At 47.7% G+C, this 24,803-nt stretch overlaps 1 protein-coding gene across 3 annotated transcripts in view; it reads left to right on the top strand.

The window, feature by feature from the left end:
- The window catches only part of RELT (RELT TNF receptor), an 80,814-nt gene that overhangs the window by 17,963 nt on the left and 38,048 nt on the right, over nt 1–24,803 (top strand). For 2 of the 3 annotated variants that reach the window (XM_032796420.2, XM_032796424.2), the window contains exon 2: nt 24,318–24,400. In XM_032796420.2, coding sequence (XP_032652311.1) covers nt 24,356–24,400 — 45 coding nt within the window. In that variant the 5' untranslated portion in view covers nt 24,318–24,355. Of the gene's footprint in view, nt 1–24,314; nt 24,401–24,803 lie in introns of all 3 variants that reach the window. The other variant, XM_032796421.2, reaches the window with a different exon arrangement.

A 24,803-nucleotide genomic window follows, 5' to 3' on the forward strand; every position in this document is an offset into this window, starting at 1 on the left:
TTTCTAGTACTCATGGTTGCAGAGAACTTAAAAGCATGACCCCATAAGGCTCAAATGCCAAACAGCCAGTAAAGACTCCAAAGCTGAGCATCAGCGCTGCATCTCTCTTCATCAGAGAGACTCTGGAATAGTATTGCTGCCTTTTAGCTGGACTTGGCTAATACTGTAGCACCTTCCATCAGAGCATCTCAAAGTGCCTTGTGGAGAATACGCTAATACTCACAACACCTGTGCCTGACAGATGGTGAAACAGAAGCAGAGGAAGTGTGACTTACCCAAGACTGCATCGCATGATGGGAATTCAGGCCTGTACACTAACCAGGCTGCCTGTTACTGTAGTACAGGGGTAGGCAACCTATGGCACGGGTCCCGAAGGCGGCACACAAGCTGATTTTCAGTGGCACTCACGCTGCCCGGGTCCTGGTCACCAGTTCAGAGGGCTCTGCATTTTAATTTAATTGAAGCTTCTTAAATATTTAAACCTTATTTTACATACAACAATAGTCTAGTTCTATATTATAGTCTTTTTTATAGAAAGAGACCTTCTAAAAACATTAATGTATTACTGGCACGTGAAACATCACATTAGAGTGAATAAATGAAGACTCGGCACAGCACTTCTGAAAGGTTGCCGACCCCTGCTGTAGTAAATGGAGATGGCCAAGATTATTGTAACCTAGCTCCTTGGTAGGTTCTCTATCAAACAAAAACTACTTTCAAAAACTAGCCCTGGAGTGAGCAATTTGTGCAGTATCTCTGCATGGAATGTGTCCAGGGCTGGCCTGTCAAAGCGATGTCTCTGGCTTCGTGCCATATAGCCCCTGTCATCTGAGCACTTCCTAGCTACTAATGAAATTATCCTCACAAAGCCCCCGTGAGGCAGGGCGATGCTGCTCTCCCCATTTTACAGATGGGAGTTGCAAACCGAGGCACAGAAAGATCAAGCAGTCTGCCTAAAGCTGTACCCAGGCTGCCAGAGCTGGGACTCAAACGCCACGCTCTGAAATCCCAGTCCAGTGCTTTAGCCACCAGGCCGGCCTTCCTCTCCTAGGAGAGCTCGCCCCATGGCAGATGCCATGTGCTCTGTCAGAGCAGCCACGTCAGGGTGATGGAGCTGTAGCCCCAGAAAAGGAGCCTGACCTGGAATCAGTGGCATTAAAGCGCTCGCACTGCAGCTCCCTCTCCTAGGATCTCTTTGAAGCTTCCCATGTCTGAGATTATAGTTCATTTTTGATATGGCTCAAAGCAAAGGGAACCTAATTAGCCTCTGCTGTCATATCTGCTCTAAAGATTTGAGCCTTGTGAAGCCAGCAGCAGAGGATTGACACTAATGCTGCTCCATGCTAAGCCTCACTAGAGCCAAACTGGCTCTGATCATGGACCTCGCACTCTGGATCTGTCTGTCGGCAACAGTTCTTGTTCTGTGTAGTCAGCCTAGGCCGATTTGCCTTCCCCTAGCAGCTGCAGTGGCTCATGCTTCACCTGGGTGTCCGCAATCCGCTCTGCTCGCTCAGCCTCTCAAATCCTCACCAGCGAGAAGGATCTGCAGCCTGAGCCTGACCGATAACCTAGCCACCGATACGCGAGGCGGAATGGAATGCAGCTTGCTCGCGTGTCTCTGCATTGGCCCTGCAGGGTGGGAATGAGCCTGTCTGTGAAATGAGCAGCTCTCGCTCAGGGTGGCTCAGTGAGCAGACACAGAGTGGGATGATGCAGGCTGAGTCCAAAGAATTGTTCTCTTCATGTCCCTAGCAGGGTTCTAATCAGCAGCGAGGTGGGCTGGGTGAGTGATCCTGGGAGCACAGCAGCAGGTGCTGCTCTGGATACAGTGCCATAGTTGTCCATGGCGCTTCAGAGGGGTCCCCTGCTTCATGGGCTAGAGCACTGGGCTGGGAGTCAGGATACCTGCCTTCTGTACCCAGCTCTGCTGTTGCCTTTGGGCAAGTCCCTTCCTGTCTGTGCCTCTTAGTCTTTCTCCTCTTACCCTTTGTCCTGCCTGTTTAGACTGCCAGCTCCCTGAGACTGCCTAGCACAAAGGGGCTCTGATCTCTGTTGTGGACTCTAGGTCCTGCTCTAATAGAAATGAATGTGAGGAGTTAATAAATACCAGCACATGGGGGAGAGAGAGCTGGTGTCCTTGGGGCTGATTCTGATCTCTCATCAATCGACACTGGTATGTCCCTGGTGTAAGTGACAGGAGCGCCTGACCCAGCAGGAGCCTTGGGAACAGTGTGGAGGTGATGAATGGTTATACCTGGCACTCTGCAGCTGCAGGGTTTCATCCTAGATTGAAGCTTGTCACATGGCAGGCAGGAGCTGGAGCAGAGCTGCTGGGCTGCCGGGTGCCCTCTGAGTCTAAACACTCCCCTGTTTTGATCTAACTCCTCAGACAAGTCACTGATTACCGCTTCCCTGCTTGCGCTCTCCTGTCTAATGAGGCTCGGTGCTGTACTGAGGTGGAGGAGGGTGTGCTGCATTGGAAAAGATTTTTCTGGAATGCAGCCACTCACCCTGACAGCATGCAGAGCTGGAGTCTGGCTGGATGATACGGCTCATAGCTGTGAATCTGTTTCCCCAGGTTGCACTGGTCTAGCAGCAAGAGGACACTTGTTGGTAGCTTGGTTTGAGTTTTGTGTGTATTTGGGGAACGGGGGTGGGGGCAGGGCCGGGGCACAAGTTCCCAGGCATTAATACACATGACCGACAGCTTAGGAAGCTGCTGATGCCTGCTAGGAATTAGTTGATGCTGATGCATTTTTCTGATTATACAGATGCTGGCACCTGAGCCCAGATTTCGCTTGTGCCTTTCCTGCCCCAGCGGTGTTCCAGCAGATGCCAAGCTGCCCTGAACTTCCTCTCGTCCATGAGCCAGAATGGGTGTTTGCATTGGCTGGTGGCAAATCTGCAACCACACTCCTTCCTCCCCTTCCCCCCTCCTTCTCTGCGGGTGTCTGCACATGAACCTGTTCAGTGCAATTAATCTAGGATAATTTACTGCCACTAGCACTCCACAGGGGAGGAGCATTAAATAACCAGAGCCTCTTTTTGTGGGGATGAAACACACAGCTGGGAGCCAGGAACTCTCACGATCTAATCCAAGCTCTGCCCCTCCCCCCATGACCTTGAGCAAATTGCTTAACCGCTCTGCCTCAGTTTCCCCAGTGGGGACTGCACGTAGTAATGACCTCCCAGGGGTGTTAGGAAGATTGAAGTATCTTCCTTTCCCAGGCAGCAAGAAAACCAGTTTGAACCAGGAAGTTTTGCCCATATCCTCTTGGCTGCTCTGATTCTGTTACAGTAAGTACCTTGCTGTTGGAAGCTGAGTGTAGCCATAGTAATCATTACCAAGAAGCTTCTGTAAATCGCCCCACCAGGGAACTGTACCGGGGTGGGGGTGCAAGGAAGTGGCTGGCTGCAGTGGGTTGGTGAGGGTTTATGCTAATTCTATACTGCTGACTGTGTGTGTGCTAAGGGCAGTGAATGGACATTGTCCAGGGAAGCTGGCTGGAGAAGCTGTTTTCGGGGTAGATTAAGGCTTGGGACTCTGGCTGACCTCCCAGAGTTTGAGTGAGGGTGTCAGCTATGCTGTAGGTGCTGATGGGAGGGAGGGTTTCTGGGCACTGGAAGCTGGGGCAGACTGAGATCCCTGGGTAGAGCCAGCTCTGCTGTGATCCTCCATTATACCAGGAAACCCCAGCCTGTGCCACATACACATACCCCTACCCCTCTGTCCAAACCCCAGCAGGAGAGCAGGGAGGCAGCAGGCTGTGGGAAAGGCAAATGTTCTGGGATATGCATGGCTGCCAGAGAGAAGGGGAGAGGTTGGTGCTAGCAAATGCAGGCCTGTAGTGTTGTATGGGGCAACAGCTGACACCTTGTGTATCCAGCATGGGCCACTATTATGGTTTGGGGCTGCTGTCAGGGATCATGGGGATCTAGATCAGTGAATCCACCTGCTGGGGATGGGGAGGCATGATTTGATCAATAATAGCTGACTAGCAAGAGTGTGAGGGACATGGCTGTCATGGTGTGAGGTTCAACCCAGACCCGTGAGAGCTTGTCACCATTTTCCCCTGTAACCCTGAGTGCCTTAAAACACTCTGCTGCTGCAGCTCCCTGTTTGGATACAAGCATTGGACTGAGTGTCTCTGTGCTGAGCTGCCCTAGTTTTAGCAGCTCTGACACCAGCCCCCTGCATGTTACACCACAGCCACACTCTGGTCTCCTCCAGCGTTGGTTGGAGATGTACCTGTCTCATAGAGCTGGAAGGGACCTTGAAGGTTATTAAATCCAGTCCCCTGCCTTCACTAGCAAGACCAAGTACTGATTTTACTCAGATCCCTAAGTGGCCCTGTCATAAGTAGATAGGTAAGGGTTAATTTTCTTTTACCTGTAAGGGGTGGACAGGGGGGAATCAAGCACCTGACCAGAGGACCAATCAGAGAACTGGATTTTTTTTTAAGTCTGAGAGGGAAAGGAACTCAGGGTCTTTTGTTTCTCCCGGTGAGAGCATCTTTCCTTCTATCTCCAAGCTTCTTTCTAATCTTCTGTTACCAAGTGTAAGTACAAAGGAAAGCAATAGGTTGATATTGTAAGTTGTAGTTGCATGGGTGTAATGGCTGGACTGGTTTAAATGGGCTATTTTTTTTAATCAGCACTGTGTATTCCTAATTCTTATAAGCAGAGCCGTAATTGCATCTTCATGCAGTGGGTTATATTTTTCTGTATTTTCTTCTTTTTATATAAAGTTTCTTTTAAAACCGGTTGAGGTTTTTGGTTTTTTCTCTGGTGAGGCTACAGGAAAGGGGGTGGAAAATCTCTTTGTTAGCTTTACTGAGGTTTGAATGCATCGCTCCGGGGGAGGGTGATTTCCCTCTTTGTTTTCCTTCAAGGAGTTAAGTAGCATCGCCCAGGCTACCAGGAAGGAAGCTGGGAGCAATAACGAGGAGACAAGGGGGAGGAGCTTGTTTTTCCATTTGAGATAGGGAGACCCAGGGGTTCTGGTCTTGGGGTCCCAGGGAACAGTTGGGTGACTCGGTTGACCAGGAGCCCTAAATCCTGGTTGGTGGCAGAGAGATCAGAGCCAGTGGTGTATAGCTTGGGGAGTTTTATGTAAGCACCCAGATTTTTGGACGCTAAGGTCCAGATTTGAGAGAGAAGCTTACCACAGCCCTCAAGGATTGAACTCGCAACATGAGCCATCCCTCTCCATTGGTTACTACTACCAAGTGACCCCAATGACCAACGGTTCTAGATCTCCTGCGACTGTGCCCTGAATGGCTGCCTGCCCCAGACATCAGAGGAGTACTAAGGTCTGTCTGTCCTTTAAGAGACAGAAGCACACAGCTGGTTGCTTCAGCTGGAGTTACCAATCCTTGAAGGTGAAACGCTGCACTGGCTGACTAGAGACAAAGTAAAACACTTTTTTTGAATTAAAAAAAAAAAAAGACTTTCAGTGAGTCCATGTGGAACTTGGAAGGGATAAAGTCAGAAACAAACAAAAGAGCAGAATGCTTTTCTAGTGACAAACGCTTAACTCTACAGGCTTTGTTCAAGGTAGTTTCCTTACCAGTCGACCTGCTACCCCTGTGGTCAGGAGCTCCCACCAAGTCCAAGGGGGCTTGGTTCCTTTGTCATGTTCAGTGAAAGATCTCTGGGGTTCTTTGTCCCTCTCTCTTTTATAGTCTAGTCTGCTTTAAATGTGCTGTGAGGAAAGGGGTCAGGGAGTCTGGGGAAGGTTCCATGCTGGTTTCTTTCCCGCTGGCGCTTTCTACTCTGCACATTGATCTGTCCCTGCAGCCTCAAATGCCAGTGAATGATCACTTGACTGTGATTGCCAATTGTCTGTGATTGCACCTGTAAGGAGGCACTCATCTCCTGTGTGGGGGGCAGGAAGAGAACCTGTTTACCCACTCCCCCAGACTTGTCTGGTTCAAACCCACTTTAGTCCCATATTTCCTTCATATTTGTACAGTCTTTTGGCCATTTACACAGCATGTGGGAATACTAATGATCAATGTAGAGTTGGTTTTTCCTGTGATACAGATTGACACACATGAATTGGCCAGGTGAAACTCACTACCTGATCCAGTGAACCCCTTGTCTTCTGGCAGTGGAATGCTTTTACCAGCCCTATTAATAAAGCACTCCCTCAGAGGTGGCGAGGGAATAGAAAATTCATCGTTTGTTTGGTTTTTGCCAAACCTGTGCCAGTAGGACTGTCAAATCAACTGATAAATCTACTTCTCAATATGTAATATGTCCCTTTCTGTAGCTTCCACTCCTCCCTCCGCCCCCAAACAGACAATTTAATTATTGCTGTTTATTCATAATCCCATGCATACCTGCTGCTTCTCCAGAATTGCTGCCCCATCGCTATCCATGTCTGGCAGTGTTCAACAGTGGTTAATGTACAAGATTTTCAACAAACTTCAAATATTTCCATGTTGAGAGAATGATTTTCTACTAGCCACCGTCTGCCATTGCAAGGTATTTTTAGCAGCATGTTTCTTACTGAATGTTCCATTATGTTATGTTCTGTGTGCTGGCTGTTGCTCATACAGGACATGAAAATGACAAAAGAAATGGGCCAGACTCCTGCTCCAACTGAATCTAGGTCACCTACTGAAATAACATGTTTGTTTAAATCGGAGGCTGCGGTGAGCAGTAGCAGGAGATGGCTTGTGAACCAGCAGGAGATTTTATTTAACCTAGGGAGCAGTCCCTGCACAATAAGCAGGAACTGTCCTGTTTTCTCTGAGGTGGGCCTGGGGTCTCACTGATTCAGTGCTTTGCAGCATCTCTCAGTCCAACATGTCTCTCTCTGAGGCCTCTCTCTTGTAAGACCCACGCAGATAATTTTTTCTTAATGCAAATCTGTACATTGCTTCCACTTATGCTGCTCACCTGACACCCACACAAGATGGGTGGAGCTGTGGCAGGAGCTATGAATGCATGGCACAGTCGGTCTGTCTCTGTTCTGCTGAATTTCAGACATTGTTTCTCTCCATGGCAATTGTCCTCTGCTGCAAAAGGCACAGTGAATGCCTGGCAGGTATTCCCCTGATGCATCCTGGGAAACTGTTTCCCTCTTTGTCTGACAGCTGAAGCCCTGTGACACTTTACACAAAGCCATGAAATGCAATTAATTCCCCCAGTAAAGGGCACAGCAACATTTTAACCCACACCCTGGGGATTGTTTGCCTCTCGCTTGTGTTCGGAGAGGACCGTGTGCTGTCTGGGGCCGCTGTTTTTTGGAAAACAATGCACCAAACTGTAGCACTCCAAGAAGCCCCCACTGGGGAGCTTGGTCTCAAACCTTCTTCCAGCTGTGCCATGGGACTCTGGGCAGCCGGCGCTGGCTTGCAGCACCTATGCTGCTGTCCCCTGCACACGAGAAGAGGCGCGTGTCCATTTTTTCAACCCAGTACGCACGCATGTTCCACCTGATTCACACCAGTGCTAGCTTGAGTGCTGCACCCTTCTGAGTGGTGTCAGTCCAGTTCCCTGCGCAGGCCAGAAAGTCTTGGAAGTCCTTGATGCTATAAGGGACTGTCCTCTATGAAAGGGCCTATGGACTGTAAGAGGCAGGAAGCCAGCAGATTATTATAGCAATTATTCCTAATACCTGATAGAATTTAATACCCCATTCTTCTTTCTGTGGCTTTTCTGAACCGTCCCAAAGCAGGGATATAATTCTCAATTAATTCTATAGTGTGATGCAAAAACAACCCTACAGGAAAGCTTATCCTTCCCTGTTAAATTCTCTAGGGTTTTCCATAAGGGTTTTTTTGGGGGGGTCAAATCCACTATTTAAAGTCTTGGCCAGCTGCTGTTTTCTCTGGGCTGTCTACCACTCATGTAGCACCACCGGCCACACAGAAAGAGGCCACCAGTTCCAGCGTAAGGTACTGGTTTTCAGCCAGCTGGTCAATGAAAGGGCTTTCAATGACCATACAGGGCCCACTGCCAGGCCAGCACAACAAAGGGGCCACTTGTAGGGCTGCTGGGGGCGAGAATCCTCCCCAGTCTCTCAAATTGCCTCCTCCAGCAACAGAGACTACTTGTGCCTCTGCTCTCCAGGCAGACCCAGAGCCCTCTCCTGCACTGTATGTAAATGTGGGTCACAGAGCCAGGGTAAATTCCTAGTCCTATTGAAGTCCATGGCAAAACTCCCAATGACTTCAACAGGGCCAGGATTTCATTCAGAATAGCTCCTGTCAGAAGCAACCTGCTGGCACATGCCTTGGGGTTGCATCTGATGTTTCTCCTGACTTTTTTATTTGCATGTGAAGTTTTGCATATAGAGTTCTGAGTTCCCAGAGAGATCATAATCTTCCCCAAGGATGCAAACCTTCATCCTTTGGCTTTTATCCCTGGAAATCTCACTGCTCTGTAACTCTTACTGCACTTCAGTCAATTCCTTTTATGTTCCCAAACTAGCAAAACTGAGGTTTGGAGTCGTGCTTCTGGCCCTTTGCTGTCTCTGAAGGCAAGGCTGCCTTTTAGTAGAACATGATCCCTATATGCAGACACAGTTGTACAGCACAAGATTTCTGCCTTCCTGAGCCTGTGGTCATACTAGGTTGTTTTCCGCTGCCTCCTTAGGTGCCGTTTTGGGGGGAAGCACTGGAGGCTTTCACAGTAAAGCTGTGTTGGGGAAGTAGGAGCTTGCAGGATCACCTGCTATGCGCCAGAGCCATCATGCGGCACCGATTCCATGGGCCTTTTAGGCTGGGCTGGAGATAAACCGAACTTCTCAAATGTAGGGGAGGGGACTTAGGCACCTAAACCAAAACTGGTGGGTTTTATGGCCTCAGCCCTTTGGGAAACAGCCATTTTTAATTTGGATCCTTAAATCTAGCTTTAGTTGACTGACTCTGGACACCCACACCTGAACTTCAGACTGCACCCTAAACTCATCAGAGGCCCCAGTCCAGATCAGGGGCCCTATGTACTGGGTGCTGTACAAACATAAGCTAAGACTGCCCCTGCCTCAGAGGGACATATTACAGGTGGGTATTATGTGGTGGGGGAGATATGGGTGACAATCACTACACAAGGCTGCATGTATTGGGTAAGAGTACAGCTTGGAGATTTCATCTTTATTGTAGACTCTAGCCCCAGAAGGGATCATCATGATCATCTAGTCTGACCTCTTGCACATTGCAGGCCACAGAACCTCATCAACCCACTCCTGTAATAGGCCCATAACCGCTGGGTGAGTCACTGAAGTTCTCAGATCATGGTCTAAAGACTTCAAGTTACAAAGAACCCACAACTTACACCAGTTCAAACCAGGTGACCCCCATGCTGCAGAGTAAGGCAACCCCTCTTCTTCCCTCCCCCCGCCCCCAGGTCTTTGCCAGTCTGACCTGGGGCAAAATTCCTTTTCAGATATTGCAGTCAGTTAGATCCAGAGCATATGCACAAGAGACGCATAGGAAGGAATTCTCTGTAGTAACTGAGCCCTCCCCAACTAGGCTCCCATCTCTCTCCGTTGGAGATAATTGCTAATAGCAGTCACAGAGGGGCCACATACATTGTGACCCATCTCATTGTACCATCTTCTCCATAAACTTACAAGCTCCGTCTTTAAACAAATGAGGGTTTTTACCTTTACTATTCTCCATGGAAGGCTGTTCCAGAACTTCACTCCTTTGTAATTAGATGTTTTCTAATCAAGCCTAAACTTATGGATGGCCAGTTTATCCGTTTGTCCTTGTGTCCACATCGGCACTTAACTTTAACTCTTCTCCCTCCCTGCTGTTTATATTCTCCTTCTCCCTCTACATTTGTAGAGAGCGATCATATCTTCCCTCCTTCATTTGATTAGCTAAACCAGCCAAGCTCCTAAGTCTGCTCTTGTAAGGTAGGTTCCCTATTGGTTGGATTATCCTAGTAGCCCTTCTCTGGGCATGTTCCAGTTTGGCTTCATCTTCCTTATACATGGGAGACTAGAATTGCACACCGCATCTTGTATTAGATCATTAAGATATGAGAACTTCCTCTAAAGAATGAGTCTAGTCACTCCAGCAGGAAGGAGGACATCTGGTTCAATATCAACTACAAGGAAGAAGTTGCTGAGTAATCAAAATGGGGAAAACTTGAAAGTTCCCATTTTTGTGAAAGGGAGTTTGAAGACGTCCTGTTCTCTGGAACCTAGAGTCACTTACAGTTTGTAGTACAGTAAGTCAAACCACATGGGAGGATATATTAACTCTGTAAATTAGTGGGCGTTTCCTTTGTCCCCTCCCCTCCCCTGAAGTAATGAGGATGTGTGTGAGATTTCGATTAGCCAAGGGGTAGAACATCTTGGCCTGTTTCCTTCTTCCTGATATCACTGGGAGGCCTGGATTCTATTGCCAGCTGCACCACTGATCTTCTGGGTGACCTTGGGCACCTCTGTGCCTCTGCCTTTCCTGCCGCAGTTTGTCTTGTCCAGTTAGAATGCTGACTCTTTGAAGCAAAGATTGTCTCCTGCTGAGTTTGCAGCCTCCATGGGAGGCTCTTTAGGGGCTATGGGAATGTAGAGTGAAATCCCCTACAGAAGAGAACTGTCACTATTAATACTTTTTTTAATGATTAAAAGTGCTAACTAAGCCTCCTGACACCCAGATTGCCATCAGCTCACTGCATGACCTTGATTGACTAGAGTAAGAACCCAGGAGTCCTGACACTCCCCCACAAGGTGTAAATGACTATCTTGATTACAATCGTAGCCAGGCAATGGGGAATTTCTTCTGCTACTACGAAAAAACAGACTTTTTTCTGTTCCGTTAGCAGGACTGTTATGTTCTGCTGCATTGTAGTAAGAATGTACTGACACATTTCTCTCCAATAATCTTGTTTCACTGATTTTAAATTTGAAAGTCTGACATAAAGCACTCAATTTTTGGGAGACACAAATATCTATATCATTGATTAATCATCCCTTTAGGTCCTATCGGATAAGCTGTTCAGGACTGTGGAATGTTGTGCATCATGACTGCCACACCTCACTCCAGAGCTGGCTGCATTTCAGTGGTGGATTAATTTCCCTATGAGCTGTGGGGCTTAATTTTGCAGCTAGCATAAAGCATTGAAGTCAGTGGAGTTATGCTCACTCTAGGGGTGAATTTGGTCTCCCAATATGTAAAGTGCTTTGAGATGCCATTGGATGGAAAGTAAGTGCTGTATGAAAGTGGGTATTCACCCACGAAAGCTTATGTTCCAATACATCTGTTAGTCTTTAAGGTGCCACAGGACTCTTCATTGCTTTTTAAAGTTGTACAGTCAGGCTACTGGGAAAATTCCTGTTTCAGTCAGGCTTTATTATAGTGTGTAGTTACATTTAATTAGAGGAGTGGGAATGGGATGAGTGACACATGACTGCATCACAAATGAAGTGTGATTGTTCCAGAGAAGGTGGGGGAGTGGATGAAGCTTTCGAACAAGTGCTGGATTAATTTAAAACCTATGGGCAGATTTATCATTAAAAGGGAAGTGGTATCTGCAGATCCATGGTTTTCAGCCTGTGGTCTCAGACCCCTAAGGTCTGCAGACTGTCTGCCTAAGATTTCCAAAGGGATCCGCACCTCCATTTGAAATTTTTTAAGGGTCTGCAAATGAGAAAAGATTGAAAACCCCCTGCTGTAGATCTGGAAACTGTCTGCCAAACCTTTTCATGGAAATCTTCGTGTCAATTGCTGCCCACTTCAGGGCTTTCCTGCACAAGATACTTGCACAGGCTTTACTGCAGGAGTGAACTGGCACAAAAGACTGTGCACGTGGTCTTATATTGGTTTAAGTCGGGCTTCCTTGTGCTAGAAACAGCCTTGGGCTGTCCATGTCCTCACAGGAATTTGCACTGCTGGAATTAAATTTGGTGCAAGTTTGTAGCGGGATTAAGCCTCCTTTCCTACTGGTGCACAGCACCTTCTATGAGAGCATCGCCTCGCGCTCTGCAAACCTTGGTCCTCCATCACCCCTATGAGGCGGGGAAGTATCACTATCACCATTTTAGAGGTGAGAAAACCGAGGCACAAGGCAGTGAGCTGACTTGTCCAAGATTGCACCTCATGCTGGTGGTGTCAGGACTCCTGGGTTCTATCTGGGAATTGCCTGGTCTTCCTTAAATCACCTCCAAAAGTCCTGTGTATTTCTGCCCTTCTGCAGAAGAAGCTGCAGCCTCAGCAAAGCTAAATCTCTCCCCTAAAGCTGGGGCTGCCCATGCTTGCCATTTTTCTGAGGAGACTTCAGTGGAAAGATTGCTGAATGGTGCCTAATTATAGCTGCTGTGGTGTCTAATTTAGGAAAGGCTGCCTCAGGGAAGCCTCTGCCAGAGAGAGCTGCAGGGCCAAAAATAGATTTGTGGGGTGGTTCAGAGCTTTCATCCTGCAGTGAGGCCAGGCTGTCTGGTGCTTAACCCCAGCAGGCACAAGACAAGAGCTGAACCAGCAGTGCGGTGCCTTTGATCATTTGTGGCTTGCTTGGCTTCTATGGCAAGAGTGAGGCAACTGTATATTGAGTGTCTTTACTGCCATCCTTTTGTATGACAGTGGAATTGGCTCTTATTCTCCAGTAGGTGGGGGCAAGGGAGCCTGTTGATTTGCATGCACCCACCCCGGGAAGTGTCTGTTGGTGGGACAGCATAGAGGGCTCCATAGAGTAGCTATGACAGGCTGGCGGGGGGGGGTTGCTCCTACTGGCATGCATCTCTCAAAAAGGCAGCGTTCACTGGGACAAGATAGGCAGAGTGGAAAGCTGCTGCTGCTCCCATGAAAGGTGAGAAGACCACTACCACCCCACACAAGCAGCACGTAACCCTGGAGGCAGCATTCTGTGGGCATTACAGCCAGGAATAGAACCCAGGAATCCTGGCTCTCATCCCTTGCCTTGACTAGGGAAAAGTGCTGGCGTTTTGCTGAAGTTAGCAAATGAGTCCTTAGCACCCAAGACTTAATGCTTTCAAAGACGGGTAGCTGGTTGTGGTAGACCCAAGGTGCTAAACACTGCTTAGGGCCCATCGTAGACAGGGTTTAAGTCCTATTTGCTAACACTTGTTAAAAGGAAAACCACCTTTTCTTAGGCTCTGTCTTCACTGCCAGGGGACATTGATCTCACTATAAAAGCACATGGGCTAGTTAGCTTGCTGTAAAATCCTAGGGGAGACAAGACACAGGAGTCTTTAGCACGATGTAGCTAGGTGAGGTCAGTGCTATCTCCTGCACTTGTGGTTGAGTCACCTGGGTGCATCACAGTTTAAAAACTAATGTACTTGTCACCACTAAGGTTACGTCTACAGGACAGAGATTATCCTGGCCTAGATAGGTGGCTGTGGCTATACCAGCATAGCCCCCTCGTGTAGGTGCAGCAACAGAAGGGGGTTTTCTGTCACTGTAGTAACACCACCCCCGACTGACAATAGCTACGCCAAAGGAAGTGTTCTTTTGTTGACATAACCATAACACTGGGGGTGAGGATGGCATAGCGCTGTAGCTAACTTTGAAGTGTAGACCAGGAGTAAGACGTACAGAAAACCACCCTGTTCTAGCAAACATCTTTTGGGGCAGTGAAGATGTAGCCATACGTGTTTACATTTTACACAAGACCACTAACTATACCGCCCCGAAGGGCGGAGAGCTAAAGTTAACGTGGGTGTGCCTCGGTTTCTTTGTGGGATGATGCATCACAAACTCTACTGCAAGTAAAGTTTAATGATCCAGGGGCTTTGGTTCTCTGGGGGGAAAGGACACTCTGCGAGTGTAAAGGTTATTAATGCTGCATTTAAAAATAGCATTCGTACATCCAGCTCTCTGCTAGCAAGCCCAAACCACCTTATTCGCAGTGTGTCCGCTGCTCAGCCACGGAATGTGAATTGTCCATACACGTTTCTAGGGGAAATACACTGGAAAAAGTGCTGTGCGTGGGATTGCATTCCCCTTAGTGCTATCCATGAAACTCTGCAGCCCCAGAGGGAAATGACTGATACAGTGTCACGCTCCTTAAGCTCCTTGCACACATACACCCTTAAAAAGACCCTAACCCATTGCAGCTGCCAGGTAGCACAGAATGAGAATCTGGGGAGCTTGGATGCTCTGATAAGAGGCTCTGGAACAGTGGCACCTGTTCACTCAGCAGATCAGCTTCCTGCTTCAGAGCCAGATTTGCTGAGCTCAAGGATAAAAATATTTGTAAATCCTGCCGAACCAGCTGGAGACTGTTCCCACCTGTACATCCCCAGCTGTGCTGTGAGGTTCCAGGTGGGGCTTCCATAGGTGGTATAGTGATTTTTGAATGACAATATCAAGACAGTTTTTTGTTAAATCATGATAGTTTGGGTTTGGTTTTGTTTTTTGCCTCCTGGCTGTGTGTGGGGTCTGTTGGTTTTTATTTATTTATTTTAAAGGAAAGCTGCAACTTTAAACATCCAACTCCAGAAGCCGAGGCTTGAAGGAAAACCCCAAATACTGTATTGTGAGACTCGCCATAAAATCACAAGAGTTGGCAACGCTGTGGGGACCCGCAGGGAATAGTCTGAAGGCAAGAGGGCTGCCCCACTGTTTCTATAGAGGCAATAGACCTGTAAGGTGACCAGCACTACACAGGAGTAGCTATAGCTTGAGCAAGCTTGCATGCAAATATAGGAAGTGACTGAGCCCCAAATCTGGGAGGCAGACTTTCAGGAATAGTAGCAGATGCTGAGCTTTACAGCAAGAAATCAAACGGCAATTATTGCCCTGACAGGACTGAGGTACAGGGTTGCTTTCCTGGCATGGAATTTATAGAAGGTGTGTGTGTGTGTGTGTGAGATCTCGCCTGCAACCACTCGTTTGAAGCAATCTCATAAAGACGCAGCACAATCCCTGGATGAAATCCTGGCTGCCTAGCTGTTTCTGAAGAAGGCCTTCAGCCTCTGGTACAGGTGCTGATGCAGACAAAGGATAGAACCCAGCTCTTAGCGCCACAAACTCAACCTGAGACCTATCAGAAAGAGGAAAAATGTATTATTTGGGGGCAGGGGGACGAGTTCTGTGGCTTGTTACAGAGGAGGTCAGACTAGATCACAGGCTCCTTTGGGCTGGGGAGTCTAGGGGTTGATCTACACTACGGGGTAAAATCGATTTTTAGATACGCAATTTCAGCTACATGAATAACGTAGCTGAAGTCGAATATCTAAAATCGATTTACTCACCCGTCCTCACCGCGCGGGATCGAAGTCCGCGGCTCACCATGTCGATTCCGGAACTCCGTTGGGGTTGGTGGAGTTCCGGAATCGATATAAGCGAGCTCAGGGATCGATATATCCCGTCTAGATTAGACGCGATAGATCGATTCCCCGAGCAATCGATTTTAACGCGCCGATACGGCGCGTAGTCTAGACGTGGCCTAGGAATCTACTTGCAAACAGGGCACGTTTGAACTGGAGTAGCTGGAATCCAAAGATGTCTGAGCTTTAGTCTCTTCCCTATGAGTAAAACTGCTTTAAGCCTTTTTGGGTTTTGGGGTGTGCTGAATGGGATAGCTGGATTGAGTCTCTTGCTGCTGGCAGTGGCTGATGCATAGTTCTTTGCAGGAATGGACTCATTCCTCTGCCTCTTCTCCCCACCTGCTTTCCATACCCCACACATGAGCAACTCCTGGTGAAGCCTGATGACACACTTAAAGTTAAATTCTGCCTTCAGCCAAATGCCTGCACTTTAGCAGCTGTTGCATGTATTTAACTCAGGATACGTCTACACTGCACGATTATTTCGAATTAGCTTAAACCGATATTACAAAACAGATCTAATAAAATCGGTTTAGCGCGTCCACAGTGGGATCCCGAAATCGATTGTTTGCGTCCATGGTCCAAAGCTACCATCGATTTCAGGAGCGGTGCACTGTGGGTAGCTGTTCCTCAGCTATCCCATAGTTCCCACTTCCGTGTTGAGAGCACAGTGCCTGATGGGGCAGAAAACACTGCCCCGGGTGGTGCTGGGTACAGCCTCACCCCTCCCTTTGTGAAGGCAGCAGACAACCCTTTGGCGCCTTTTTCGCGGAGTGCATTGAGCAAACGCCATAGCACAGCAATCTTTCCCTTTTTTTTTTCACGTGGTGGTGGGGGGAAATAAACTGAGGAGCTGTTCCCTGAACCACGCCAGACACTGTGTTTGAACCTACAGACATTGGGAGCTCAGCCAAGAATGCAAATAATTTTCAGAGACTGCTGTGGACTGTGGGATAGCTGGAGTCCTCAGTACCCCCTCCCTCCCTTCATGAGCGTCCATTTGAGTCTCTGGCTTCCCGTTACGCTTGTCACGCAGCGCTGTGTATCCTGGAGTTTTTTATTCAAACGCTTTGGCATTTCGTGTTCTGTAACGGAGCTGGATACAACAGATTTGTCTCCCCATACAGCGATCAGACCTAGTATCTCCCGTACGGTCTATGCTGGAGCTCTTTTTCGATTTCAAACTGCATCGCCAGCCGTGCTGATCAGAGCTCCACGCTGGGCAAGCAGGAAATGTAATTCAAAAGTTCGCGGGGCTTTTCCTGTTTACCTGCCCGCTGCATCCGAGTTCAGATTGCTGTCCAGAGCGGTCAGTGCTGCACTCTGGGATGCCGCCCGGAGGCCAATAACGTCGATTTCCGTCCACATGAACCCTAATCCGAGTTATCACTATCGAATTTAGCGCTACTCCTCTCGTTTGGGAGGAGTTCCGAAATCGATTTAAGGAGCCGTTTAACTCGATATTAATGACGACGTCGTGTGAACGGATACAGCGTTAAATCGGTATATCGGCCATTAAACCGATTTAAAGTCGCAGTGTAGACCTGGCCTCAGAGCCTTTAGCTGACTATGGTTCTGTGAGACCGATCATTGGTCGCTTCTCTTCATTATTCTTTGGCTCTTGCATTTTGTGTCTGTCATCGGAGCGTAACAAAGTTCTTCAGAGGCCCAATTCTGCAATCCCAGTGGGGTGTCCTCATCTTGCAGACTTTGTGAGGAATGACACTGACAATATGGAGGAAGGATTTCGAGAGGTGGTTGAAATTTCTTGGAAACAGCTTTTTGTGGGGGGGGGGGGAAATAGCTTTACAGACTTAAAGAAAAATATTTTTCATTAACTCTTTTTCACTTTTAGGATTTTTTAAAAAATATTTCTTGAGGAACTCTTCTTTCCCTCCCCTCCCCCCCACATTATCAGTGGAGAAAATGTTTCGTGTTGAGTCTCATTCTCAGTTTTAAGATTGTATGTTTGAACACAATCTTTTCATAAACAGTTCTTGAAAAATGAATTTTTCAGCATCTGGTTCTGGTTTTTGTTTTAGCTGAATAAACATTTTGTGAGCAGTTTTGAAAAATATTAACATTTTTTCTGTAAATTTTTTTCCAACCAGCTAATCTGAGCCTGTGGCAGTTCTGGGAATAGAACCTGGCATTTCTACTCGCAGGCCCTTGCTCTACCTGCTCGATACACTTCCATAAATAAAACAAGCCTTTTATGCTTAACTGTGCTGGTGAAGTTGAACTGTCTAGAGCATTTTGAGGTATCCATTCACAAGCGCTCTCCCGCTAAACGTACTCATCACTAGATTGAGGTGAAACTTGTTTGTGGGTTTTCTTTCACAGTCAAAAAACCCTAATCTCTTCCTGTTCAATCCTTTCACAATTCTGCTGTAGACATGAGGTGTGTCGGTCTGGTGCTCTGGAATTGCTCTGAATGAAGCTCTTCCAGGACTCTGGTGCAGTTTTTTTTCCCTCCAGGCACATGGTTACTCAATCAAGAAGCCTGGTTAGCTTTGGCGTTTCCTGGGTCTGACCTCCAGAGCATGCAGCACCCCTGTTCACACCATAGGTGCCCCACAGTGCCTCCATCTGGATGGGACAACTGGGGAAGCCTTGCACATACCCAAAGAGCCATGCACTCCAACTTCACAGTCGGTAGTGACTCAGCCACCAGCTTTGTAAAACAGAAGGTTTATTAGTCTACAGGAACTCAGCGTAGAACAGATCTTGTTAGCACAGAAGTCAGGAATTTTTTAGCAAAGCCCATCTTCAAGGAGAGAGGGAATCCAGAGCTCAGGGCCCTTGGGCCCCCTAACCCCGAGTCCCAAACCAACAGATTGATTCTCTTCCAACTGCCTGGCCTCAGTCACACCCCTACGGTGCCTCTCCTCCGTCCTGTCTCTTTCCCAGGCAAACAGATCACCTGGTCTGCACCTTTCACTTTGTTCTCCAACTCTTCTGGCTGCTTCTTGCAGAGGAGGGGGCCCAGTCACCAGGTTACAGAGTGTCTGCCATTCTCTGGCCTTAGGCAGCCAGTCAGCAGTCACACCTGCCCTCTAGGGGTCCCTGCAACAATCACACCCTTATCCCACCACCTAGATGCTTAAGTAGTAGAGGGGGAAACTGAGGCACACAGGGGCTACGCTTGCACTTTATAAATATATCAGGGGGGTTAACATTAGGGAGGGAGAGGAATTATTTAAGCTTAGTACCAATGTAGACACAAGAACACATGGGTACAAACTGACTTAGGAGTTTGACTTGAAACTTAGACGAGGTTTTAACATTAGAGGGAGTGGAGTTCTGGAACAGCCTTCCAAGGGGAGTAAGGGTTGGGGGGTGTGCCCCCCCCCACCCAAAAATAAAGAACAATCTATCTGGCGCGTTTTAAAGACGAAGTCCTTGATAAGTTTATGGAAGGGATGGTATGATAGGATATTTAATTTTGGCAATTGATCTTTGATTACCAGCAGATCAAATACCGCAATGGTCTGTGATGGGCTGTTGGATGGGGTGGGATCTGAGTTACTGCTGAGAATTCTTTCCTGAGTGCTGCGCTGGTGAATCTTTCACTTGCTCAGGTTTAGCTGATCACCATATTTGGGGTCGGGAAGGATTTTCCTCAGGGCAGATTGCCAGAGGCCCTGGAGGTTTTTGCTTTCCTCTGCATGCGTGGGGCATGGGTCACTTGCTGGTGGATCTCTGCAGCTGAGGTCTTCAAACCACAATTGAAGACTTCAATAACTCGGACCATAGGTTAGGGTTTGTTATAGAAAGTGCGATGGGTAGGGTTCTGTGGCCTGCTTTGCAGACGTCGACTAGATGCTCATATTCGTCCCTTCTGACCTATGAGTCTATGGGAGCGTTTCAGAAAAAACGTTAAAACATTCCCCCTTCGTACAGTGGTAGCACAGTTCGGTTATTATACTTAAGGAAAACAACAAATAGGGTGACAACAAGTAACAGAGATTTGGGGCAACCTATAATGCAGCCGTGGCCGATGAGTGTGCGCTTGCTGAGCACATGCAAACTCTTTTTACACTTACAAGATGCACGCTCCTGGGCCCCTCCACACCTTCCTCCATTGATCTTACCACAATCGGGAGGGAAGCTTTGGGTTCTGCCCTGTGCAAGTGGTGTGAGACTAGGGGCTTTACCCAGCCGAAAGGGAGGGGCATTGTGGCAGCAGGCCCTGCTGTGGGGCAGCGCTGACGAGTAGTTGTGCGTGGCCTTGCGGCTCTGAACCTTCCGAAGCTTTATTGATAGTGGTTCGGGAGGGTCAGTAGTTTGGCTCTCTGGCTATGTGATCCATTGAGGCCAAACTGTATTGTGCGTATGCTTCCTGCCTTCGCTCCCTGTCCCCAAGGATATGAGTCAAGGCAAGAATCTATTGCATATTGATGTGATGCGATCGGTTACAGTAAAGTGCTTTCATTTGCTTCGAGTGCAATCCCTGATCATGCGTATAGCGGTGTGCTTTTTAAAAAAAAAAAAAGGTGGTTAAACTAAACCTAGGCTGACTCATATTCCCAAATGAGAGAGGGAAACTGTTTACTTCGACTATACTCTAGTTAGGTGGCGATACAAGTCGCTTTCTATTTAGCTTAGATTGCCATACCTCATGCTGTTCAAATCTCAGGGAACAGGGCTTCAGGAATATCCAGGCTTCGTTTTCAAGTCACAAAAGCGGACGCTTTAATCTAGGCTGCTCCTAGGTAGATTCATGAGCAGAATTGGTAGGAGGGAAACAAACAATAAAGACAAATGGATTTCAAGAATACAACTTTAGCAAACTCAGGGATGGTAGGAAGATCTCACAGGACAGCAATCTATGAGGAAACCACTGAAGGCAGTTGGAAGTTTTTCAGAGACCTTGTAAGGCCCCAAGAGCAATATCCCACTGTCATACAAAAGATGGGCGTATGGCAAGAGACCACATGGCTTAAATCAGGAGATTTTTTTCAATGTCTGAAACTCGGATCCTAAAAAATTGTTTTGACCTAGTTTCAAGGATGAATTACAAACCAACCCACATGAGTATGTAGACAAATTTAGAAAGCCAAGGCACAAATGGTTTATTAAAACTAAGCTAGAGACCATACAGGAGTAACAGCAACATTCTATAAATACCTTTGGAAGGACACCAAGGACAGCAGCCCATTACTCAGGGAGGAGGCAAAAACAATAACAGTGCCAGAAAATGTTTATTTCTTTCGTTTAGCACTTGGAGTCTAACTCAGTTGAAGCAGCAAGACGTCCATGTGGCACCTTTATAGACTAACGACGTATTGGAGCATGACTTTCGTGGGTTGAATCACCACTTCGTCGGATGCATCTCTTTGTCTGCTTTTACAGATCCAGACTAACACAGCTACCCCTCTGCTCCTACTCAGTGAAAGTGAGGTAGGATCAAAGAGGCTAAAATAGGCAAGAGCAAGTTAAAAGACTTCAAGTGACAGGGCCTGACAAAATACATCCTACCATACTCAAGGAGCTGAAAGAGGAGATGAGCCATTAGCATTATCTTTGAAAAGTCATGGAAGACAGGAGACTACCGAGGCTAGAGAGAGAAGTAGAGTGCTCTCTATAGAAAAGGGAACTACGGGCAACCTGGTACAGACCCTCAACTTAATTTTCAGTTGTGGAAAGATAGTAGCAATCATTTCCAACACTAGAAGATGACCAGAGTTATAGGAACAGTCAGCATGGATCTGTCATAAAAATCATGTCAGATCAACTGATAGCTTTCTTTGACAGGAGTTAACAAGCCTTGTGGATGTGGCGGGCGCTGTGGATGTGGTATATCTTGACTTTAGTAAAGCTTTTTTGATACTGAGCTTGCCGGGACCGTCCATATAACAGCTGGGAAATCAACTAAATGTAGCTACTTATAGGTGGTGCCTAATGGTCTGAAACTGTTCCAGAGAGCAAGTAGTCAAGCGGCTTCCGTCATGCTAAGTGCATATTGAGTGGGACCTACAGGGATCCACGTTTGGTTCTGTTCAATATCTTCACCCGTTGATTTAGTAATGGAGTTTACAGAATACATGTGTGTAAATGTGGATGATACCACGCTGGGAGGGGTTGCAGCGCTATGGAGGGTAGGTTATAAATCAAACATGGTCCGAATAACTTCAGATGCAGTTCATATGGACAAATGCAAAAGGGTCATTCCTAAGTGGAGTAATGTATTGCCACACATACAGATGGGAATGACACGGGATGCCTAGGAAGGAGTACTGCAGAAGGATCTGGTAGGTCTAGTGATCACAGGCTAAAGTCCAAAAAATAATAAAAGCGAACATCTTCTGGGATGTATTTAGCTGGAGTGTTATAGGAAGACACAAGAAGTAATTCTTCTGTTCTACTCTGCGTTGATTCGGCCTCAGGCCTGCCCGGAGTAGTGTGTCCCGTTCTGTGCGCACATTTGCAGGAAGGAATGGGACAAATTCAACGAAAGTCAGAGAGAGCAACAAAGTGACGGGGATCTAGAAACCATGATTAATGAGGGACGATTGAAAAACTGAGGGTTCCTAGTTAGTGGAGAGGAGAACCTGAGGACGGGACATAAGTTTTCAAGTACATAAACGGTTGTTACAAGGAGGAGGGAGGAATTGTTCTCCTTAACCTCTGAGGAAATAGCAGACGCAATGGGCTTAATATGCGCAGGGGCGCTAGGTTGGACATTAGGAAAAAGTTCCTAACTGTCAGGGTGGCTAGACGCTGGAATAAATTGCCTAGGGAGGCTGTGGAATATCTGTCATTGCAGATTTTTAAGAGCAGGTTAGACAAATCCAGGGAACTGGACTAGATGACCTCTAAAGATCTCTTCCAGCCCTATGATTCTGGACTAGATAAAATCCCTCCCTGGGGGTATAATCTCATTGGAGCCAGTGTTACACCAGGGATGGATTTGACCAGTATTTGTAGTTCCCCCTGGTTGTGCCTAGCTGTGGCATATACAGCAGTGCATCTGAAATTGCCCTCTGTGTGCTGCATCTAAGGTAGTCAGACCACTGTGCTTTGTCTAGCAGGTGCTTCCTGTGAACGAGTCTCTTCCACAAGGACGTCCTAGTACTCCTGCCCTTCCTCTAAGCTAAAATCAATTGCTGAGGCTGAAAATACCTGTCTTGGGTGGAGGATGGGGCCGACTAGAAACAACCCTAGGAGCCAAATTTTTCCACTAGCTTAAGTACAGGCAACTCTCACCAGTTCCAGTTATGAATTGTCTATACAACACAATAGGGCCATGATTGCTATTGGCACTGCCGTGACACTAATAAAGTGCAAATCTGAGGACAGACCATTTGCCCAGGGTAGGAGATCCCTGTGGATAGTGCTGCCTGGCTCCTGGGTTTCTATAAATGACACACACATCGACCTGCCCATCTGTGCTCCTTGCCTGACCTCTGTTTTCCCTTGCTTAGTTTTTGTCAGAGCAAACGACTGAGCTCCAGACTCCTAGAGCAGGTAAATGCCAGTCAGATTAGGCTTCTGTGAGGTGGGCTTACGAGAGACCGTCAGAATAGGTCACATGCAGCCTATGCCAAACTGGACACTCTGCCTCTAAGAGCTGGAGGGTGTCCTTGCATTAGCTGGTGCCACCTAGCTTTCTGTGCCACCAGGCCCCTCTTGTCTTTGAGTCTCTAGCCTCTGCCAAGCCTGCCTGCAAATTCAGAGAGATTGAGGCGTAAACACCTGATGAGCAGAATTTCTGGGGCCAGTAGCAGATGCTGAGTTAATGCTCTAAAGCAAGAGGTTGAACGCCACGTGACTCTAACCGTCCAGGAAAGTGCAGTTAGAGCTCTGAGAGGCAGCACAATCACTTTCCTGGGGTGAAATTTAGAGGTGAAATAAGGGAAATGGCTCGATTTGGGCATCTTTACAAGGTGCTGGAAGTGTGCGATCTCAGTAGTGGCCAGTCACAAAGCTTCAGCTGCGCTCAGCATTCTGAAGCAAACATCATCAAGATGCAGTTTAATCTTGGCCCCCTTGAAGTCAATGGCAAAACTCCCATTGACTTTGAGTGGGGCCAGGATTTCACCCTGTAGTTATAGCCTGTTTCTCCTTGCAATGATGCCAACTGGCTTCTGTCCTCTCCTTGTGCCTGCTTTGCCATTGGCTCCAATCCTAAAATCTCCGTGGCATTCCAGAGAACTCTCTAAAGCAACACGCAGTCCCAGGATGCACTGCTAGCAATGAAATAATGCCTTGTACTGTAACGTTTGACAGATGGTTTCACTGACAACTGAATGAATCATATTAAATGAATACAGGTCTCTGGGCATTTAATTGCGGGCTCTGTAGAGCCAATTAATGTCTAATGCATCATTCTTTAAAATCGTTCTAAGGCCAGGCTCGCTGTAACTGCATCAAGCTCCTTACACATCAGTCAGCGTGGAAGTCCTTGCTGGTGGCTTTGGAAACTAGACAGGAGACTTAGTTACATGGCTTTCTAAAGCTGCAGCTCTGCAGGGAGAGGCTGGAGACTTTGTAGGAGAAATTTCTGGACTGGCAAGGCAAACCAGGCATATGCCTGTCCAATGGAACAACTTTCCCCCTTGTCTGTCTCTCTCTTCCCTGCCCATTTTGATAGCGGAGGTTTTCTGTTATACAAAGCCTGATAAGAATGGGGGTCTGTAACTACCCAGATATGTCGGAAAAGAGAGGCAGGTTTTAAATATAGGCCCAATCTGTAAATCTAGTGCTGCTGATAGTTATGGCCACTGGTGAGTTTCCCACTTATGTACAGCAGTCCTGGAACCTCACTGGCAACCCTTCCAGGCTCTGCTGCATGGCACAGACCCAAAGGCGAGGGGACACGTGTTGTTGGAGGAAGCCTGTCTGATTGTGGGTTTCTTTCCTTTAACTAACCCCAGGTTTCTAAGGCTTCTTGTCAGCTCCCTGTAATTTTCAGGGATAAGCAGGACAGCAGGCCTGTGTGTTGGCTGAAAGTAAATCCAGGTTTGTAATAAGGGTGCCAAGGTGCATCCGTCCTGCTGGATACTGAACTAGCCATGGAGGAAGGCTGACTCACCAGTGACTCTCCTGTTCCTTGTCCCAGCAGGTTCGTTCTGTGGCTTGTTGCAGTCATCTGCCCTCAGGATGAAGAGGAACCTGGTCTGCTGGTCGCTCGTCGTCTTCCTCGTAGTGAGTACAATATAATCCTGCACTTGTTCTGGTCAGCAAGGCCCAGGCCGGCTGCACCCCATCAAGCACAAGCATGGGGCAGTGGTGTAAAGTGGTGGCTGTGAATGCTCATGTATCCCCCAAGCTGTGGAGAGCAGGGGTGAGGGGGGAGTCATTTGTAGTTGAGAGGCAGGCAGGCTGCAAGGGAGAAAGCTCTTGTGTTGACTGTGGTGAGACTGGATGAAGAGGCAGAGAGGAAGCTGGTGTTAAAGGATGGGAGGGGGGAAAAGGCCAGGAGAGAGCTTGGGATAAGCCAATGGAGGGGACTAAATGCAGGCAACCGAGCGAGAGTGACAGTAAAACCAAGCTGCAGCATGCCTCAGCGCCACATGCTCTGCCATCTGCTTTCCCAGCCTGAAGCCAC

This window comes from Chelonoidis abingdonii, chromosome 1 (assembly GCF_003597395.2).
Source record: "Chelonoidis abingdonii isolate Lonesome George chromosome 1, CheloAbing_2.0, whole genome shotgun sequence".
Taxonomy (NCBI): domain Eukaryota; kingdom Metazoa; phylum Chordata; order Testudines; family Testudinidae; genus Chelonoidis; species Chelonoidis abingdonii.